General features: G+C 43.8%; 1 protein-coding gene across 2 annotated transcripts in view; it reads right to left on the reverse strand.

Moving 5' to 3' along the window:
• NEURL1 (neuralized E3 ubiquitin protein ligase 1) overlaps positions 1 to 23352 on the reverse strand; it is a 276518-nt gene that overhangs the window by 66607 nt on the left and 186559 nt on the right. For both annotated transcript variants that reach the window (XM_032786088.1, XM_032786089.2), the window contains exon 3: positions 18602 to 18923. In XM_032786088.1, the coding sequence (XP_032641979.1) occupies positions 18602 to 18923 (322 nt within the window). The remainder of the gene's footprint in view (positions 1 to 18601; positions 18924 to 23352) is intronic.

The raw sequence follows: 23352 nt of genomic DNA on the forward strand, positions 1-23352 counted from the left end.
GTCAAGTATCAGAGGGGTAGCCGTGTTAGTCTGGATCTGTAAAAGCAGCAGAGAATCCTGTGGCACCTTATAGACTAACAGACGTTTTGGAGCATGAGCTTTCATGGGTGAATACCCACTTCGTCAGACGCAGGTGGGTATTCACCCACAAAAGCTCACGCTCCAAAATGTCTGTTAGTCCAATCTGAGTCAAATCAGACAAAGACAAGACACTACTCCTCAGCTGATAACTTCCCCCTACTCACGGTAATAGCAGAGCAGTTCACAATCATTAATAGATTTTATCTTCAGAACATCCTGGAGTGTTTGGACATGAGTGTCCCCATTTGACAGGTGGGGAGTAGATTAAGTGACTTGCCCCAGGTACAGAGGGAGTCTGACTAAGATAGGAACTGAACCAATGTCTTGAGTTCCAGTCCAATGCCTGGTCCACTACTCTATTTGGCTATAGGTGTGTGGTGCTCCATTATCTCTACCTACTTCGTAAGGGATATGGCAGGATAGGATAGAAAAGAATTATTAAAATTTATATTATTAGTACTTACATTCTCAGATCAGTAGGTTCGGAGGGGTCCCAAATAACAAACGTGCAGAGATCTGTATGACACTTTCTATTCAACTTCTCAGTGGTAACTGCTGGTGGGGTGGGGTCTTTACATGTGAAGGCATGGGGCAAGCACGCGCTCACACGTCTCATGCAAAACATGCTGTAGCGCTATGGCATAATTATCAATATTATAATATGTGCTTCTGAAAACATTTAATATTGTCGACTTTTATCGACTGATAATTATTCTTGGTGGAATTCCAGTGCAATTTTTAAATTATACTATTATTTCTCTTTTTCTTTCCTGGAAACTCGCTGTGCACCGGCAGCCAATGGCTCGTGGACTGGCACTGGCCCATGGACCACCACTGAGTAGCACTGCCCTAGATTATGACAACTTCCCAATCCTTCTATTTGGTGCAGGCTTATAGGAACTATGTGCTCAGGCTGTTCCCCAGTCATGAGCTCAGACAGCCTGCAAGTGGCTTTATTTTTCTGTGCCTCAGTTTCCCCATCAGTAAAATGGGGATAATTATACTGACCTCCTTTGCAAGATGCTTTACTATCTACTGATGGAAAGTGCTATATAAGAACTAGGTATCATAACTATGTTCTTGCAGCAGCAACAAACGCCTCTCCACTGATCTGTGAAGTGGAGGACTCCAAAGAAGGAGGTGTGGGGGAACAGGCTGACAAACCCATTTTCTCTAAAAGCTAGGTTGCCACAAGGGAGTGCCCTGTGTCTGGTGCGTACTGCTGTATGGTTTCATTAGAAATATTCTCTTCACTTCTTTGCTCTGTTTTTCATTTTGAAACTTCAACAACTTTTTTCGTGGAATTTATTATAATGGGCACTAAGGGTAATGGTCTCACTTCTGCAGGAAAATGCCAAACTATTTATCCTAAATTTACACTGAAGCAAATTATGGGGCATGAAACTCGGACCAATCCTGCCAGCCTTGCATATGCAAATGTCTCAAAGTCAACAGGACTATTAGATGCACCACGAATGGAATAGGACTGTTGCAGGCTCTCTCCCATTGAGCAACCAATGTGATCACTGGCTTCAGGGCATGATATTTTAGCCTCTATATTTATTTAAGACAGTTTGTACAAGGAGCATCCCATATGAAACGTATTTTCCTATGCTTTCTCCAGTCTAGTTTTAGATAAATCAAGAGATGGGCGAACGACATGAGAGATGAAACTCTAGGGAGATCTGCTTATTTGAAAGCATCGCGCCAGAAAGCCTTACAATGAGCAGAGACAGCATATTTTGCCAGACATGATCAATATGATGCAACAGGTTTGGAAATCCATTAATATTACATTCTCAAATCTCAACATTAAAACTCATTAAAACCACTGCGTTCCTTTCCTATCTGCAACCCAAGATTGCTTAATATCCACAGAATTAACTCCTGCCAGCTCTTGCTTTTGGATTCATCTCAGTGCTACGTTGCTGGCTGGCACTCAGCTGCAGATTCATGGGGGACTGGATTTTTATTTATTTTAAAGATATTCCTGTGCGAAACCCCCATTTTCATCTGAACCACTGGCTGTCAAAAAAGACAGCCATCTCAAACAAAAATCACCGCAACCTGTATTGATTGACTTTTTTCCACATCAGAGATTCAGAGAAAGGATATTAAATCTGTGGGCAACACTGCAATCCAGCTTCTTGAGAAAACAACCACCCAGGGAAGTCTGACTCATGCTTATTTGTAATCAAGGACTGTGATTGAGATAAACCCCCGCTCCCTAGGGAATCAAATCAGATTTTCATGGATGTGTCAAGCTCTATTCATTCTCATCGTAAAACGGGAAAAGATTTAACATCTCAACATCAGAGCAGCATTTTTAGAATGGCAGCAGGACACAGTGGCTGCATGAAGGGAGCAAATATGATTATGGGGCTGGAAAGATTGACGACAGTCCAGGGAGATTAAAAAACTAAACATACCATAAAAATAACAGCGTGGTTAAATAACTGCCAATGAGGATGAGCTGTGGAGACAACAACAATTAGGGGCTTTTGGAACCTGAAGTGGGGGGGGAGAGAATTAGGGATTGTGGAACAAATACTAGATGGAAGTCTGTATTGACCAATTAAATATGCAGTGTTGTAGCCAAGACAAGGTGGATGAGGTGATATCTGTTATTGGCCCAATTTCTGTTGGTGAGAGAGAGAAGATTTTGAGCTCATACAATACTGACATTTAAATTATCATGTTTAGAAATAGAGTTCAGATTTAGCAGCCCACTGAAACTTGGAGACAGTCTGGAAAGTTAATCGTGATTCACTAAAGCTGTGAATTTAATCATAGAATCATAGGGACCTTGAGAGGTCAGCTAGTCCAGTCCCCTGCACTTATGGCAGGACTACGTATTATTTAGACCATCCGTGATAGGTGTTTGTCCAACCTGCTCTTAAAAATCTGCAACGATGGGAATTCCACAACCTCTCAAAACAAATTAGTTCACTGCATTAATCCCATGTGGGAACACTTATTCAGAACCAAAGGGATCTTGATTTGGTTTATCATTTGGTGTAACTGAATTAATTTTTAAACTAAACCAAATGACGACCACTTTGACTCTGAATAAGAAGGTCCACACAGCATTTAACTAAACCACTTTAAATTTACAATTTTAGTTAATTCCAATTAATTTGCTTTGAGTGTTCTTGTGTGGACAACTCCTCAGGAAGACAACATTGCACTGCTTTGCACTCAGTTCATGTTTTCAAGGCTTGTTCTACAGCCAAGAGCACTAGAAACAGATTTTTTTAAATGAAAACTTGGGATCTAGAGTACAAACAATTCTGCAACAACCAGTATATTTGCAGCAAATTCCATAATCACAGAGTTGTGGAGTACATGCCCCCCCCCCCCAATACGACTGTTAAATCTGCCCTTTCCTTTCATCAAGTCTTCTAATCCTGTTTATGTTCCTGATCTAAAATGCTCTGTTTGTTAAGCCTTAGATTAGCAATAAACCTCTAGAAGAAATTAGCTGCATGATAAAAGGAAACTCTGAATGATGCATGTTTCAGACAAACAATTGTTATTTCATTTACGACAGACAACAACTTTACTTTCAGTTTAGGAAGCATATTGGACTCAAACATTTCCTGTTATCAGTTTTCTCCCGTGTTTCTGTGATCTCTTGGCTAGTCATGGAGTTAGTATGATGTACCTGACCTGCTAAAATAGCCTGCTTATGCACAGGAGTTATGTCAAGTATCTGAGGGTACCAATTCAACAGGTCTTACCTCTTGAGTGGACTGCTTCTGACTGCAAATGGAACAGTGCTGCTGCTCCAGGGAGAAGGGATGTGCGTCCAAAACTAGGCAGGGCCATCTCAAATTACAAACCTAATCTGAACTCAGCAAACTAGCTGGGCAATAAATACATTGTTCAATGGATTGTCCATACTGTTCAATGGATTGTTTTATCTCCTCGCTCCTGGTTCCTCCTTCACCCCTCAGGGACTGAGGGCTGGTCTACTTTACAAAGTTAGGTCAGCTTAACTACAGCTCTCAGGGCTGTGAAAAATGTCATGCTCCACGCCATATAATTAAGACCACCTAAGCCCCAGTCTTGACCACGGCTAGATTGATGGAAGATTTATTTCACTAAGCTAATTACCACCTCTTGGAGAGGTTGATTTACCACAGTGACGGAAATAACATTTCTATTGCTGTAGTAAGTACCTATACTCCAGCAGCCCAGCTTCAGTGTGCCACTGCAGTGTTTTTAGTGTAGACGTACCCTGAGACACCGCCATTGTTTTCTCCGTTTCTGTCAGCAGGTCTTGGACACCAAAACTTACAGCTCTCACCTGCTCTTCTGTATTTGTGGCTTCCTTCTCAAACCTTCCCCATCAAACAATCTCACCATCTGTTGCCAGGAGAAAATGTACACCGGTGGAAGGACAACTTCTTCTCCTACTCACAAGGCTCCTCCAGCTCCGCTCTAGGGCTCCCCCAAGTCTAGCCAACATGCTGAAACACACAACCCTCTAAGCATCTGCAATGAGTTCCAGTCTCCCTCCATATCGATTTTCCACTCAGTTTCCTCTTCCTCTCCTTCAAGCACTTGGACAGCTTTAGACCTGCCTATTTGTGCCTTCTAATAGCCTACTACTAGCCTGTTTGTGCCGTATACTGCTAATTCTGCTGGTCTTGGGGCTTCCTTGGTCTCATCCCACAAAAAATTCTTCACAATTTCTCATGCCAACCTAAGTCTGGAACATCCTCCTTGATCCTCTATGCACTGTACAACCTCACCCTCCTCCAAATTTACTTCTAAAGAGCCATTCTTTTTAAAGCCAGAAAGGACAATTATGCTTATCTAATCTGACCCCCTCATAACACAGGTCATTGAATCTCTCCCAGTGATTCTGCATTGAGCTCAATAGCCTGTAGCTGAACTAGACATTGATTTGTCAAGGTACTTAAGCACGTATTCATCTTTAAGCATGCAAATCAATGGGACTATCCAAGCAAATACCTAACGTTAGCATATGGGTAATCCCATAATTTCACAGGCATAAAGACAGGTATATGCTTAAGCACTGAAATCAGGCCCTACAGGATACCTTTTAGAAAGATATCTCATCTTGATTTAGCATTTTTCAAGTGATGGAGAATTTATTACATCCCTGGGTAACCTGATCCAGTTGCCAATTACCCTCACTTGAAAACATGCATCTTTCTTCCAGTTTGAATATTTCTGACTTCATCTTCCAGCCACTGGATTTTGTTATGCACCTGTCTGCTAAATTAAAGAGCTCGTTAGTGTCAGCTTTCTTCTCCTTGTGTAGGTTACTTAAATTGTAAGTTCTTTGGGGGCAGGGACTGTGTGTGCTCTGAATTTGTACAATGCCTAGCATAACGGGGCTCTGATCTGTAATGGAGTTCCCATACTCACTACCATAATACAAATAATAAATAATATAACAACACTACGATTACTTATGGATTGATCAAGTCACCTCTTAACCTTCTCTTTAATAAGCTAAATGGATTGAGTTGATGAGTGTCTCCCTGTAATGCATGTTTTCCGGGACTTGACTCATTCTTGTAGCTCCTCCATGACCACTCTCCAATTCTTCAGCATTCTTCCTCATTGCTTCCTACCACCGCACTGAACTCTGCTCCCATATTAGGGTCGTTTCCTTCTGTCAGAGCTGTGCTAGTACTGAGTCAAGATCTACCGCTCATACAATGTCAGTAACAACAAGGTTTTTCATAAGGAAGGTAACATCAAGGCCACCACATGCACAGACATATACTCAAGTTAATTGAGATATTTGGCTAGATGCAGCCAGAACAGAACAGGTGTGGAATCAGGAACAGAAAGGGACAGGGATTTTTTACTTGCAAACATGTTTTCTCTGCAAACATTCTGGGTTAACAAAACCAGTTCACCTGACATATGTGAACAACCTTGCAGGATGCCTGCCTGCCTGCAGCTGCAGCTAATGGATGACAGAAAAAGTGTGTGAAGTGAGAAGGAAAATATAACTCCATCAGATAGGGGTCGAGACCTAATTAGCTCTGGAAATGCATTTATCATACCATCCTCCTCCATTGCCATCCTCCTCCTGGTTCCGATAAGCACTGTAGGCATATCTCACAAGGTGCTGGGTGCTCTTAGCTTCCCCAGACTGCCAAGAGGTTGAAAGTGCACAGTTGTAAAATGAACCTGAAGGATTCAGGCAAGGCCCTGAATTAAAAGTACTACAGTCTGTATAGACATAAAGCAAACATGGGGGAAGGATTATTTTATTCCAAAGGCTCTTCTCCTATTATAGGAAAGTAGGACATTTAATAATTTATTTTTTGAAGATACTTAACTGTTCTTAAAGGGAAGGGACCATTAGGTGCATAATACGAGGTCTTCACCTTCTTCTGAAACTTCAGGTGCTGGCCATTGTCAAGAGGTAGGATATTGGATTTCATGGGCCAACAATCTGTTCTGATCTGCCAAATCTTATATTCTTAGTTACAGGCTCAAAATTTACTAGCTGTTTATTTTCCCTCCTCTTTTTTTAAACAAACCCTGACAAGAATAGAAATGCCTTATTTTTAAATGTATCTGAGACCCAAATAAAAACCGGAATGATGATGGTACATGAGAAGCAGAAATTGAAAATGACTATAAGCAAAAATTAAACAAACCAGTCTAGGTTCACTGCTCAAGATTGAGCGAAATGCAAAACAAATAAAATACAATACAAAATGAAGAGCATGAAGATAAAATGTAAACCTGATATTCTTTTTGTTTTAATAATCTGGAGATGTTATTAGTAACAAAATCATCTCCGAGGAAATGTGTTTTAAACTGAGAGTTATGTTAATGTCCTTTTAATAATTTCCATAACAATGCGCAGCAGCACTTACAAAGTACATGTTGATACTCAGCATATTATTTTTATTGTATGTCACAAAATAAATGGGGAAAATGTAAGCTTGGCAGAAGAGCACATTAGGAACAATATGGAAGAGGGTAGGGCCTGAATCTCCAAATCACCACTGGGAGCTGGAAGCTCTTAGAACCTCACAGGAGGAGCTCAGCACCCACCAGCATCAGTTGGGATGTACTCTAGGTTAAACAAACAGTTGATCTGAAAAGACCTTGGAGAACAATGATCGTTGGTGTTGATAGGTGTTAGAGAAGGTGGGAAATGAGCAGAAAAAAAATCAACTTTTTTGGAGCAGAAACTATAGGCCCAGATCTGGGACTGGTCCGGCTTTGAGCAGGGGGTTGGACTAGATGACCTCCGGAGGTCCCTTCCAACCCTGATATTCTATTATATTCTGATCTTATTGAGATCAGGGTAAATCAGGAATTAGTGGGGTTATATTGGCGTAAAACTAGTGTAATCAACAGTAGGATCATCAGGCCCCAGGTCTTATTTGTGAAGTGATATGCACACCTATCCTGCTATATAAGAACACAAGAATGGCCATACTGGGCCAGACCAATGGTTCTTCTAGCCCAGTATCTGTCTTCTGACAGTGGACAATGCCAGGTGCCCCAGAGGGAATGAACAGAACGGAGCAATTACCAAGAGATCCATCCCCCCCATCATCCAGCCCCAGCTTCCGGCAGACAGGTTTAGAGACATCCAGAGCATGGAGTTGCACCCCAGATCATCTTGGCTAATAGCTATTGATGGACTTACCCTCCATGAAGTCATTTAATTCTTTCTTGAACTCATTTATACTTTTGGCCTTCACAACATCCCCTGGCAATAAGTTCCACAGATCTACTGTGCGTCCGTGTGAAGAAAGACTCCCTTATGTTTGTTGTAAACCTGCTGCCTATTAATTTCATCGGGTGAGCCCATATTTTTGTGTTATGTGAAGGGGTAAAAAAACCTCTTCTCTATTCACTTTCTCCACACCATTCATGATTTTACAGACCTCTATGATATCCCCCCCTTAGTCATGTCTTTTCTAAGCTTAACATTCCATCTTTTTAAATCTTTCCCCCTATGGTAGCTGTTCCATACCCCTACATTTCTGTTGTTCTTCTCTGTACCTTTTCCAATTCCAATATATCTTTGAGATGGGGTGACCAAAATACAATGGGGAACTATAGAAAACTGGCAGAATATCATGACTAAAAGCAATCAGTGAATTGGAGATGGATGGGGAGAAAAAGAGAATCTTGATGATGCCATCTGAAAGTTTCTAATATACCTGGAGGCAGGACTTGAAATTTTATGTCCGTAAAAGCTAGGTCTTGCTTTCAAAGTCAATGGCAAAATTCCTATTGAATTCAATGGGGGCACAATTAGGTCCAAAGACAAGAGACATCAGACTTAGGCCTGGTCTACACACCAGGCTGCACCTGTTCAGTTTTTCAACTAACTTATCAAGTCTAGATAAGTCCTAAGTCTCACAATAGTATTTATACAGAGCCCCAGAACAGAATGTGCTGTACTTCTCACAAATCACAAAGGAGCCGCTTATGAGTGATGGACAGAGTGAATATTTTGGGTTGTAAAATCCAAACTGATTCATTCATTTAGAGTAAGCAAAGAAAAAAGAGTTATTCTAGCCTATGCTTTGGTTTAAGGCCTCGTCACAGCACAGTTTGAAATACTAGGATCGCAATCCTCATTACAATACTGTAGTAGGATTCAAGCACTATTTTCCCTGAGTGATGCAGACAAGAAATTTTTTGTCTTCTGAAAAACATGCCATAACCTGGCAACTATTGTATTGTTAGCATGGTTTCAACACAGCTGGATAGGACTTCAGTATCTCAGAAAGCAGCACAACATACTAAGTGCAGAGCCCAGGCAGGATCCCACCACGTTCCTCTCACTTTATAGAGACTGAAAATGTTTGTTTTTGACTCAATCCTGTTTCCACTGAAGTCAAGGGGAGTTTTGCCATGGACATTAGTATGTGCAGGTCCTTAACGAAATGTTTTTGGTCTTCAGCTGACAGAGAGCAGTGCAAGCTGCACTTTCATCCCCTTGTGACCAGTTGTGGCCGTGCATGCATTGCACACTCCTGGAAAATGGCTTCTCTTCTCACTCACAAAGTTAACATACCATTGATACATGGGAGGGAAACGCGCCTTGGTGGTTCCTTGAATCACAACTGGATCAGCGTGTTTGAACAGCCTTTTTAGGCTAGGCCAAGAGGAAGTCAGTGGGAGCTGCAGGTGCTCAGAATCGAGCCAAACAGCAGCTTTGACTGAATACAAACTCAGGGTCAGATTCTGCTCTCATTTGTACCACTGTAAATCCAGAGTGATTCCACTGAAGTCAGAAAGTCACCCTGAATTTACATTGGTATATTTGAAAGCAGACCCAGACTTCGGAACCTCGCCTCGAGTAAAGGTTTCCAGACTTGGCCAAATGACAATGGATTAGCTTGTAAAGTTTGGAGGAACAAAATGGATGCAGTTTTAGAGAGTTTGAGAGTAGAAAAAGCCAACATTCATGTTTTCAGTAGGTATAAAGAATTTTACAGTACAAATACAGAGGTGATAAACACATTTACTTTGTACTAATGTAAAAAGTATACTCAGCAGCTGTGCTACCAATTAGGTGCTGAAATGACGACACACCGTCTCAGGTCAGCAGACATATACTGTATAAAGTGCCTGTTTAGTTTTTTTGGAACCTGCCTTGTTTAGCTATCATCTGTCATACAGGCTTAGGGAACAAGAACCTCCACAACTGGAGCAGCTGGAATTGCAGGATTAAAACAATACATATTTATGCCTGCCCCTGTATTTCTCTCACTCTGTAGCCAAAACTCATCTCACTTTTAATTGTATATATTGTGGTAATTTTTCTTTGGGATCTTTTGGTTTGTTTTTGGCAAGCTTCATTTTGAACTGAACAGGAATAAATTCTTGGCTTTGGACAAGTTAGAATCATAGAAGCGTAGGGCTGGAAGGGACCTCAAGAGGTCATCCAGTCAATGCCCCTGAGCTGAAGCAGGATTAAGTACATTTAGGACAGTGGTCCCCAAACTTTTTACCTCACATCCCCCTTACCCCTGCCCATGCCTCCCCGAGACAGGACCGAGAGCAGGGACATGGCTCCAGGATAGGGGAATGCAGACAGGGATAAGAGGGCCGAATCTGGAGCCATAGCTGGGGGCATGGGTGGAGCCCGGGGCCCACAGCCAGGTCACCCGGCACAGGGCTGATGGACGAATCCCTGGGCACGGAGCCCCAGGAGTGGAGCCTGCAGCCATGGCCGTGAGCGGAGCCCTGGGCACAAGGCCGGCAACCTCCACAAGAGGCAGAAGCTATGTCAGCAGGAGAGCTTCTCCCACCAACACGGCACAGTGGGGACACCACTTCAAGTCGATGTAGCTTATTTCACCAAGGGGGGTGTCATTGTCACACCACTGAGTGACGTAAGTTACATAGACTTAAGTGGTAGTGTAAACCAGCCCTTAGATCAGTGGTCCCCAACCTTTTTCGTCTGGCAGGCACCAGATGAAGGACTGTGGCGGCAGTCGAGCACCCATCAAAATGCCGCCGAAATTCGGCGGCCCACCTCTGGATGATGTTGCTTGTAGGACACGGGCACATTTAGATGCCCCCATGGGTGTCATGGTGCCCGTGGGCACCGCATTGGGGACCCCTGCCTTAGATCACCCCTGACAGGCACGTGTCTAATATGCTTTTAAAAACTTCCAAGGATGGGGATTTCACAAGGTGGGTTTAATTATCCTAATATCTAACTTAAATCCCCTTGCTGCAGAGGTTAAACTTTGCTAAATAGTGCGTGGCCTATTAAGGTAGATTGCAAAGATTAATTCCTATACAGGAATATTCACTTTCAACCCTTTTATACAGACTTTCACATTGTATGTGGAATTATAATAGGAATCATGTAGTCCAAAAGGAAATAGACTAAATTGTACATTACATAATTATCAGTTAGGAAGATGTATATTTCTCCTTATCAGTGGTAGAAATCTTATCCTAATATTCAGCATCACTCTTGTGGTTCAATTCAAAACACCAAGTTCTCTGCTAAAGAAAGTAACTCTTTGTAATCTCTCTTTAGTAGCCAGTATATAATAGATACATGTCCCGCTCTTGTTTTCTAAGGTCTTATCTACACCAGAAATGTGTTCTTCTTTAACTAGACCAGTATAGTTAAAGCAGTATAACTGCTCCACATGGACACAGTTATTCCAGTATAAAAATGTGCATACTGGTATAATATTTCCTTGTACTTTGAGACAAAGTTAAAAATCTTATTTAAAAAAGACAACAGTATTTCTCATGTAAGACACAACTCTTCAGATTTTCTGAGCTGAGAGACTTTTAAAACGCTGAATTTATTTTTCCATACTGCTTGGTTAATTTCTGCATTTCTCTCAATTCCGACAGGTAAAACAGCCCAGTCAGTTTCACTTTTATCCACAGTCAGCTTCACTTCCAGGTTCCTATATACCACCACCACACAATATTTGTGTTGAATGCATTACAGAGGAATGCTCATTTACTAAAAACTCTGTCTACAATTCATTATGTGCCAGATCCTGTCACACTTTCTCACATTTAACACCACCTTAGCTTACCCGAGGAGTAGTTCCATTGAAAGCAATGGGAATATTTGCTAAGTGAAAAGGGCAGAATATGGCCCTAAATAAAGACAATCTCTGTAATCTCTACACCACTCAGTCATTCAGCACCTTACCCTAAATCCATTAAAGTCAGTAGTGTTGGTCCATTGGAGACCTCAGTGTATTCTCCATCTGAAATGTTCTAACGTATCCAACTGAATGGCAAACCTTAGAACCTCTCAATAGCAGAGCTCCAATGCAAGCAGTACACACAGAAGACATGCAGGATCAGCCACTTGGATTGTCAACTCGTTGGAGCAGAGACCAGAGTTATCTTTAAGTATTGCACAGTGCTAGGCTGACAAGTCATTGTTCTGCTCTCATCTTTTTTCTAGCCACATACCACTCAGAGAATATCTTCTGGTCAAACACTCAGTGCAATTTATTTACAGTGTTCTTCCTACCACCCTTACAAACTTGTGCAGCTCTGTATTCCACTAGCATGGACTCCTTAGATCTCTCCTGGCTCCAACTCTCAAAAGCCCACCAGCCCGTCTCTTCCCCCTTAAGCACTTCCTTCTTGTGCCTTTTCTACTTTCTGGGCTAATGGGTTAATCAGCCTCGTAGCTCTCTCCCACCCATCCTCAATCTATCAATTTGGCATGTGATCAGAGCGCTGGTACAGTGGCTGATGCCCAGCACTCTGTCAAACAGCCACAAAGATGGTCCTCAGTAAAAATGGCTGCATTCAAAACTAATGGAAACAAACTCCAGGCATTCACAGAGCCAGTAAAGAGCAGCAGCACAAGCGGGCTCTGGCCTGTTTGAAGCAACAGCCTCCAGGGGTCATATATCATATGCAGACATAGAGAAAGCAGATAAGTTTTAGGATGCTGAAGGCACTCGCCCTCAGATGAAACTCTGGACACCCATCACAGACAAATGAACATCCCTCCAGAGGCCTTCATGCAAAGTGGGTTTGATTAAAATAGGAACAGATGAGTTTTTTTTAAACTGGGGTCACATTTTAAACCATGTTAGAGAACTTCCTGTCATAGAGACAATTGCATACAGACAATAAAACTTTATGAGCAATTTAAATTCTCCATCTCCTTAGCAGATGCAGAACAATACTGACAATTGATTGTTTGCAGGTGGTGTATATTTTCCTTTCATTAGCTAGGACTCCAGTTAAACACATATTATTCTTTTATATGAGATTTCCACAATCTTCAGGGAAGTTAAATTATTCCTGGCTCTTTTTTTAACATAATACACTATAAAAATATATTGCATTTATGTTGGATTAGCCAAATACCTCATTTATTGTGAGCCAACATAGGAAGAGCAACGATGTGCCTGTGTTAGGATATTACCAGAAACGGATTCCTGGGGGTGCTGAAGAAAGAAAATGTGTTTTACATACACTCACACCGCCTATATATGTTAGTGATACCCATGTGAAAAAATCGCAGACCCATGTAATAAATTTCATTTATCATGCAACTTTAACCATGTCACCTGCATTCCACCCATTAATCCATCTCACTCAGGATTTATTCTAACATCCCAAATCCTGGAGCAATCTGCCACAACTGGAATTAATTTGTTTAAAAGTTAGCCTGTAATTTTAAAAAAAAAAATTCCTTCCTCTCTTACAAAATGACTAATTCCCCTCCATAAATTTACACCGGCCTGATGCCCACAATGGGCAACTTTCCATCACACACCAGTTCAAAACCTTATGAACATTCACAGGTAGAAAGTGCAAAATAGGATTGTAAGCAGGTTCCTGCTCCAGCCCCAGGCACTTTGGCTGGTAAACCCTCCTGGTAATTAAACACCACACATGCACTATCAGCTACCTTCACAAGCATCTTCATTAATTTATTTCTTGCTTCCACTCACACAATGTAGCAGCAGATAGACAGGGCCTTTTCCCTGCTCCCTGGCTCAGCCTTTCATACTGCTTGCATTCTTCTCCTAGCCAGCTGGTGAGCTAATTACCTCATTAACTCATCAAATTCCCTACAGGTGCAGCTGATCCCCACTAACTCTTCAAATCCAATCAGACTACCTCACTCCTGCCTACTCTAACTATACCAAGTGCCCTGTGTTATTGAAGTGACCAGGGTGCTAATGCCCCTCTGTTTATAACTGCTAACAGAAGCTTGTTACAAGGATCGTTTCTCCTTTCTAGTGCTGTGATTCCCAAATAATGGGACACACAGCACTTGTTTCTAGCTATAGATAATGCTAGAAGAATACATATACAATCACACTTTTATATAAGTGCATATGTCGGTACACATATCTAAATAGAGTAATATAAAGAAAATGGGTTTGAAGCACTTAGGATTGCTACAGACATAACATACCTGACTCAAACGCACAAGACCAAGGAAACGAAAAGTTAAGCGACCTTTTCTCTTTTATCCACAGACACACACTTTACCATGACCCTAGCTACCATATACTGCAGCCTTAACGCTGTCTGCCTCAGTACTCTCTGTACCACACACCTTTACCAAACTACCATCTCCTAGCAGGGTTAGTGGTAGATGTTTGTGGTGGTGTGATGTGCTGGGAGAGGATATTCTGGTAGAGGGAGTGATGGGAGGCTGGCAGCCCTAGAGGGACACAGTCGTTTGTAATGCCTGCTCTACAAACCTGTTGTGTGAGCTCCAGGAAGTCATTTCACCTCTCTGTGCTTCCGTTAACCTGCCACATCTCAGCTGTCTTGTCTATTTAGATGTGTGACCCTTTCGAGCAGGGACTGTCTCACTGCATGTGTGTACACGGCCTAACATGCTGGGGACCCAATTTTGGTTGGCCACTACTGTAATATAAATAAACAACAACAACGTTACACAACATTACTATGGGTCATCTTAATTATCACTTCAAAAGTTTTTTTTCTCCTGCTGATGATAGGTCATCTCAATTGATTAGACTCTTCCTGTTGGTATGCATACTTCCACCTTTTCATGTTCTCTGTATGTATAAATATCTCCCATCTGTGTGTTCCATTCTATGCATCTGAAGAAGTGAGCTGTAGCTCATGAAAGCTCATGCTGAAATAAATTTGTTAGTCTCTAAGGTGCCACAAGTACTCCTGTTCTTTTTGCCGATACAGACTAACAGGGCTGCTACTCTGAAACAACATTACATTGTAACTCTCTGGGAGTGGAAGCAAATGTTGTGTTTTCTACTGCAAAGCTGGGACCTTGCACTGATCCAGGACTGATTTGTTCCTAACCAGAGCATTGAGCAAGTGCAATTTTGCGGGTTAAATTCCATCGGGGGGGGGAGCAATATTTATCTGGCAAATTGAAGATAAATAAGAAGGTCAGTCAGTCATTCAGATATGGTGGTGGTGGCACAGTGTGAAAACAAGACCAGTGCTGCTCAGATGTTAAAAGCTAGTCTTGGCAAAGTTAGGTTATCCCTGGGAAAGGTGCTCTCAAGTACATCCTTGTTTGGCTGGGCTGGAAACACTGTTGGCCAAATCCTTTCCCCTGTACAGGGAATTCTGCCATGCCTCGGGTGGAATGGAATCCTCTTTCTCAGGCCACATTGCGACAGAACAGCAGTTATTGCACTCCCAGGGCTATGCTTCTGGTCATTTACCTGCATCATCTGTAATTCTATTGCAGTTCTAGAACAGTCAGCTGTTATTTAGTAGCAACTTAGCTTTACGCCCATGTGCAAAACCAAAATGTATTACAATAAAAACAGAAAATGAAATCCAAAATTATAAAATGTTAAAATACATATAAAGAAGGATTAAAAAGAATATAAACTATTAATCATATATAACCACTGCACCACTGGCTTTTCCTTATATTACTGGCTGGCCACGCAAATAGGGCAACTGCTCAGCTCACAGATACGTTGTCAGTTCCTAACAAATATTCTGTTTTTTGAGAGGTCGTAGAAAAAGGCATCTCGGACGAAAATATGCAGAACCATATTGACCTTAACTGGCAATATAAATTCCAACATAACAAATAATGGGGTAGGTCTTCTACCTGCCCTGAGGCACACTGACAAAGGCATTCCACAGAAAATATTCTTTTTGGAAAAAAGTAATTGATTTGGGATCAGGAAGGAATTTCCTCCAGGTCAGATTGGCAGATACCCAGAGGGGTTTTCACCTTCCTCTGAAGCATGAGGCATGGGTCACTTGCAGGTTTAAACTAGTGTAAATGGTGAACTCTCTGTAACTTGAAGTCTTTAAACCATGGTTTGAAGACTTCAGCAATTCAGCCAGAGGTTAGGGTCTGTTACAGGAGTGGGTAGGTGAGACTCTGTAGCCTGCAATGTGCAGGAGGTCAGACTAGATGATCATGATGGTCCCTTCTGACCTTAAAGTCTACAAGTATCTTACAGACCAATTTCTTCCCTTCAATGTACATACATACTTGGCTTCCACTAACTCTAGTGGGACCTCTGTGAGACACTGGCAGCTGGATTTGCCCTTCTATTTATGGCTAGGTCAAATTAAAGATAGACCTGAGTCTCAAAATCAAAAGCTCCATATCTCAGCTCCCTTGAACTTTGGAGAAGTTTGGTCTGTAGTATGTGTTTAGATGCCTGTATTAAAATAAGCATCTAAGATCTGCAGTGGGTATACAGAGACAGTAGTTGTAAGACTTTAGGTGCTGCATGCTTTCTAGTGCTGCACAGTGGGGAATCAAGACTCAGATGATTCAGCACAGTTGTTGGGATTAAAGCCCGCTGAAGTCTGCTGCAAAGTGCTATAAATACATTTGAGCACTGAGCCAACTATATAAACTCGGAAGCAGCCTGTTTTATTCGAAGGGTTTGTGTCAGCAAAAGCCTGAATTAGAATCTTGGAGCCACATGCACAGCAAAGCTGGCACCACCGGGGATGGATCACTGGTTGGCAAAGGCAAGGCCCATCTTCAGTTGAATGTTCCTGCCACTTAGCTCTCAGTACTGAGGGCATTCAAAGGCAAAAAGAGACAGTGAAAAGGGTAAGGCAGAATACAGGGGAAACACAGAATGCGAGATCATCATTCTGGGTAGTTTGAAAACAGATGTCTAGCTTGGAGTGAGGGATGTGGCTGACCTTAGCAAGCATCCACTCCGGGATGGCATCTTGGGGGACAAAATCTCAAGTGAGCAGCTTGTGAGATTTTGGTTCCACTTCTAAACTACCTCGTATCTGAACCCTCGGCCCCAAGACTAAAGCTGACAACTTTATACATCTCCAGAGCCAATCACCGCTTTCTTGGCCCAACTTCAGTTCATATGACACAGGTGCACAAGCAGATTCACAAACGATAAATCCTTCTACTCTTGAGGCAAAGTGAAGTGCTGCCTAGAGATGCCTTAGTGCATCCAGCTTGTGCAGTCTAAGGGTTTGGGGTTTCTTTATTTGTAAGGAGATGGTGCACATAGTTTGATCCTAGAGCTATGAGTTTCTTTAGGTTTGTCTACATGGCGGGATAATGTGGGTGTAGACACTGTTGGTGCTGTTTGAAACAGCACTACATTCAAGTCCACTTGAGAACTTCTAGTGCACACCAACAGGGTCTACTACACAGACCAATCAAGGTGTAACACATTAGTGCACTTTAGCAATCCCCATAAAGCGCATTACCCCACTGTGTAAACAAGCCCTTTGCATCTTGAATTCTGTGTTAGCTTCCTTCCATACTGTAGTACATCACTACAGCCAGTATTGCCACCCTGTTTAGTAACAACAAGTAATGCAGGAAGCAGGCAGAGCTGTCAGAAACAGGGCTGACTAAACACTGTGAGGGTGTCTTCACTAGCAGCAAGGGCATGTTCTTACCACATACTAGCGAACACAGGGAACTAACACAAGGTAAAATCCCAGTGGAGGCAGTTTGTAGTTTTCCACAAGTTAGCAGGGCAAACCCTAGGCTTCTTCATAGGCTTCTCAACCTGCTAACTTGTGTTAAAACTACAAACACTCTGTCTTCGTTCGAATTTTACCTCATGTTAGTTACCACAGGTTAGTTAACACAGATAAAGAACACAACGCTTTTCCTAATGAAAACAAAGCCTAAGCGGCCAGCGTTATATGCTGAGGCGCTAGTGTCTGTTTCTCTGCTATGCCCTTTGGCCTTCATTGCTGAGTCTTTGGTTCCTCACTAATCTAGCTCCCTCTGGAAACAAGACCCTTGGAGGTACTTCCATTCTGTTCAGAAAAGACCCTCAAAGCTGGGATGTCCAGAGCTCTTGGATCTGCAGACTTGGAGCCTGATCACCTCCTGTGAGGGGGCCAATTTTCCACAATTCCCACCAGATTCATTCAGAGATGAGGTTGCTCGGCACCTCTCATACCACACCCCCAACCATGTTTCCAATCTTTTGGGTCCAGAGGATGGATCCAGTTCCTTTGAGCTAATATTTTGAAAATGATGTTTTCCACTACATAACAGCTGCTTATCCCAGAATATGTGGCTGGAGCATAAGCTGTAAGTCTCCCACTTACCCACCCAGAGAATCATGGTAATGTCATCAGAGAAGGAATTACACAGTAGCAGTAAAATGCATTTTCCCATCCCACAGCTGGGAAAGCAAATAAGATAGAGGATGTTTTATAAGGTACATTCCACACTGCAGCACGTGCACCGATGTAGTTTCATTCGTGCAAGTTCTCTTGGCAGAAATTCCTTTATTTACTGACAGTTGCTAGTGATTTATTGTTTCCCACCCTCCCACTCCTATAATAAATGTTTGCTTAGCTTTAAACACACTAATTATTATGGGTTCAGATTGTAAGATGTACCCTGATGGAATTTAACAACTTTTTACTTTCTCAGCAGCAGACTTGGTACAGTGAGTGGGACTTTTTTTTAATCTACTGGACAGACAGTACCTGGCTAATTTATCATTGGGATTTGTCCAGCCTCATTTTTTAGCTGTAGAACATAGGTACATAGATTCTAAGCACTCAAGTCAAGAAATAGCACTTTCAGAAAGGCACCTACCTAATAGCTGCACCCCACGGGTGAGTCCGTACACGTCAATCAAAGCCCACAGGGGTTCAGTGATCCTCACCCCACTGAAGAACAACATCGCAGCAGAGTCATTGACCCGATAAAACACCCGGCCCTTTTTGTCCACCCAGAATGCTATGATGTTTCCTTCATTTGCAAACTCTTCTGGCAGGGCCTTGGCCCAGAATCCACTCTGGGAAACCAAGTCTGGGCAAGCGTACTTTGGCAATGTGTCAGGATTAATCCGGGAGGGATCCTTGGAAGTAAATCCGAGTCGGAGAGCCCCACTCCAGCAACACTGCTTCTTTGTTATCTGCAAAGATAACACCAATAAGAACATCTTGTATTCCAACAGCATTTTACAGGCTACAAGCTCCTTGCCATGCCATGCTGAATGTCTCCAGCATGGTTCTGAGCGCTCTCAACTCCCACTGGATTGGGTCCTGTATGTTCTAGAATAATTTAATCCACCACTAAAAATGTTGCCACCTCTGGGGTAGGACATGGCATCTGCATAACAGCACACAGCAACACTGCAGAAAAGGTTAAGACATAACGTAAAACAGACTGTATCAAGTTAAAACTAAAGGGGGAATATAATTAGCCGTGGTGCGCAAACTAAATTCCATTTCTGGGGTAATTACATTCTGCCTAGCAAACCTACTCTTGGCAGAAGTACCAAAAAAATCTTTTCTGGTGAGAGGATTTTACATCTCATATGAAAGATGGCACCTCCAGCAGCCCGTAGCACTGTGCCAGGGCATTGGTTCTTTCTTGACTCAGGGTGCCGAGTGCTGCCTACTGAAAACCATCACTACTTCCGACAGCACTTTAAGGCTTTCCTAAGAGGTCTCCCAGCTATGTAAAAAATGATCTGGCACCTGCTTTGCTTCTCAGATGGGATGACATCACAGCCCTATGGTAGCTGATTTGGATGCAGCAAAATGCAATAAAGCATATTTAATGACATTAAATATATAAAATGGAAATGACAGAAGTCCATTAATCACTGAAAAACTGGGATTATTTATTATAGCAATTTCACTGCAAATCCTAAATCCTCCTGGGACCTAGATAAATATGGCCTCATTGTACAACTTGCTCTGCAGTCTCTTGCCAATATTTTATACTAATCACATGCTCCACAAGTAAATATTCATATGGTGATACGGGGAGTATGTCCCCTTGTATTCATCAGCCCCTACAAATAAATAGTTGCCAACACAGGCGGACTACAGGTAGTATCAGGATTAAAATCTAGTGTAAACCCTGCCAAACATTTGCATAGCTGGACACCCAAACACACTAATTTTTGCTTTAAAAAAACCGCAATGATTAATGATGAGCCAAATCCTCTACTCAGCAAACACTTCAATTTGACCGGCTGGGAAGGTCCACAGGGCATGGGATGGGGAGGGAACAGGCATCTGCCATGCCTAGACTGTAAAGCAGTAGCTAAGTTGTTCCGTGACTGCTCCTGCAGTCTGGGGCTGCTGTTTCCTACATCCCACCTCCACAGATCCACTGACTCTGGCCCCAGCCACACCCATTGCCTGGGATTCCACCTCCAAGAAGTTCCATCAGAACACAGATCCACATCACACTGGACATGTCCACTTGCCGGCACTCTGGCCTGCTGAACAACTCTGGATTCATTGACTAGTGGGCTCCTTAGAAGACTTAGAGGAGCAGAGAAGGGTATAGGATTGATTCTGAAATGACATCTGGCAAACAGGATCAAATCCCACAGTCCCTCATTCAGTCCTGTAGTAGGAGTTTTGCCTGAACATGAGCTGCGGGATTGGATGCATAGAAAAGAAGCTGGTGAGAAACTGACATAGAAAACACAAAAGCTTAGAGATGACAGTTTGGGGAAAGAAAGGGAAAAAAAGACTGCTGGAAACGGACTCAGCAGAAAATAGACACAGAAAGGCAAAGGCATTCTTCAGATTTATGTCAATCCCCAAGGCACTTTTTCTGCTTATGCTTGTTGATTATTCATGTGTAAAATTCCCATTAGTCTCAGTGGAAGCTCTGCTCGTAAATCCCTAGTGCACAGATGAAAGTCCTGCCTGCCAATGCTTCATGTGTGTTATAGAAGATAAAATCCTAATATACATGGTCAAATACAAACATTGAGCTTCCTCAGTAGGGACAGGAGAACTGTTTCAGAACATAGAAATGACCCATAATCTTGGCCTAAAATGCAAACCTTTGGTGAGGTTTTTCAAAAACAAAATAGTTAACTCTCACCTCCCATCCCAACCATCTCATAATTTGTCAGGGTCACTTGTCTCTGCATTTCCCAGCTTCTGGCCAAAGATGCCATGTAACTAGATCAGGCCTGCTGCATTTCCAGCCTGCATGGAAGCAGGAAGAACAAAACAGAAAATGAATAGAAGCCTGTGTGAGGGATTTTTCCACCCAAGGGCCCGAGCCAGAGAGGTGTTGAGTGCTCTCATTACCTACTGAATTCAATAGGAGTGACTGTGAACAATCAATTGAGATAACCCACTACCTTCGGACCAGCCGAGGAAGCTTGGCACCTCTCAGGAAGCACTCAGCTCCAAGATCAGGCTCCACATTTGCAGACCCAAAAGCTTTGCATATTTCAGAGATAGACAGGACCGGCGCTAGGGTTTCTGGCGCCCTAGGCACCGGGACATTTCACCGCCCCGCGCGCGGGTCTCATGGCTCCGGCGGAGTTGCCGCAGGTCCACCGGAGCCGCGGCTCCCTGACCCCGGGGGGGGCGCCCTGGGCTGCCCGGGCCCGGCTTGCGGCGGCGGCTCCTGACCCCGGGGGGAGGGGCGCCCTGGGCTGCACAGGCTGGCGGCGGCCGGCTCCCTGACCCTGGGGGAGGGGGACGCCCTGGGCTGCCGGGTCGCGGTAGGTGGCTCCCTGACCCCGGGGCGGGGTGGCAACCCTGGGTTGCCAGGTAGGCTGCGGCGGCGGCTCCCTGAGACCCCGTGGGGGGCGCCCTGGGAGCGGCTGCGGTGGCGGCTCTCTGACCCGGGGGGCAGGGGCGCCCTGGCTGGCCGGGTCACGGCTTCCTGCGGGGGTGGGGGCGCCCTGGGCGCCAGGTCGCGGGGGCGGCTCTGAACCCCGTGGGGGCCGCCCTGGCTGCCCAGGGCTGCGGCGGCGGCTCCCTGAGCCGCGGAGGGGGGGCGCATGGGCCTGCGGCGGGCGGTGCGCCACCTGACCTCAGAGGACGCGGCTGACCTGGCAGCGCCCTGACCCGGGGAGGGGACACCTTGGGCTGCCGGCAGCAGGCAGCTGCTGCTGCCGGCAGCTCAGCCCCTCCAGCAGCAGCCGCTGCAACCATTTAAAAAATTTTTGGGGGGCGCCACTTTTTGGCGCCCCCAAATCTTGGCACCCTAGGCAACCGCCTAGTTGGCCTAAATGGTTGCACCGGCCCTGGAGATAGACTCAGACTTTTAAGGTCTATCTGAACTGAAAGGAAGAACCTCCGAGCCTTTGGATGTGCCCTAATGGTGGTTCAGCCCCTAAAGAGCCATAGCTAAACCCCTTCAGTTCTCAGTACAAGGCAGAGCATGTGATCTACAAGTCAGGCTGCATGTGGTTTGTCTGAAGGCTTTGGTGCAAGGGATGTCTGGCCAGGAGAAGTGGTGCCCCCTAGGAGAAGCCCTTAGCAGCAATCTGTGTCACCTTTCAGTGCACGTGCTACAAAGGAAGTGAATCAGTCTGATCCCAGTGAGGAAGTATGATTTCTGGAACCTCATCTTCTCTGATCTTGACAGATGCAATCTTGTCCTGCTCATGTCCCCATTGCTGCAAAGATCATTCTCCTGGCCCATCACTCTGACCATGTGACCCTTCTCTTTGCATCCCTGTCCTGGCTCCCCTTTCTGTATCACATCAAACACAAGCTGCTTGTCTTCATTTTCCACGCCCTTCATGACCTATCCCCATCTTACTTAACTCTCATGAGCCATTGAGATGTCCACTCCTGCCTCTGACCAGCCCATGGTGCCAGTCTCCATTGCCTACTAGTTACATTTTCAAGCAAGCATCTTTGTGCTTTCTCACATGCTGCTCCTCAGGGTTGGGAGGAGCTCCCTGAAAACATCGGCAAAGCTACCATATTCCCCTCTGTGAAATCCCTCCTTAAAACTCTCCTTTGCTGTGATGCCTACAAAAAAATAAACCTAGACTAGGGCTAGGCTGCTTGTGCGCTGACAGCACTGCCTGTCCTGCTGACTGGTATTATCTCATTATTTCCTTGTATTGCTCCGTCTAGCTATATCTTTCTCTGGTCACACTGTAAGTTCTTTGGGACAGGGACTGTCTTGTTGTTCTGTATCTGTACAGCACCTAGCAAAGTAGGGGCCTGGTCTGTGACTAGGGTTCCTAGACACAATGATAATACAAATAATTAATAATAATACCAATAAAGCACCAGGATGGCACAGGCACCAGGTCTGTCAGACCAAAAGCCTACGACTCTGCGTTCCAGGAAAGGGATGGAAAACACAGGAACAAAAGAACGGTCATAGTGGGTCAGACCAAAGATCCATCTAGCCCAGTATCTTGTCTTCCAACAGGTGCCAATGCCAGGTGCCCCAGAAGGAATGAACAAAACAGGGAATCATCGAGTGATCCATCCTCTGTCGTCCATTCCCAGCTTCTGGCAAACAGAGGCTAGGGACACCATCCCTGCCCAGCCTGGCTAATAGCTATTGATGGACCTATCCTTCATGAACTTATCTAGTTCTTTTTTGAA

The sequence above is a fragment of the Chelonoidis abingdonii genome, chromosome 16, assembly GCF_003597395.2.
Source record: "Chelonoidis abingdonii isolate Lonesome George chromosome 16, CheloAbing_2.0, whole genome shotgun sequence".
Lineage (NCBI taxonomy): Eukaryota > Metazoa > Chordata > Testudines > Testudinidae > Chelonoidis > Chelonoidis abingdonii.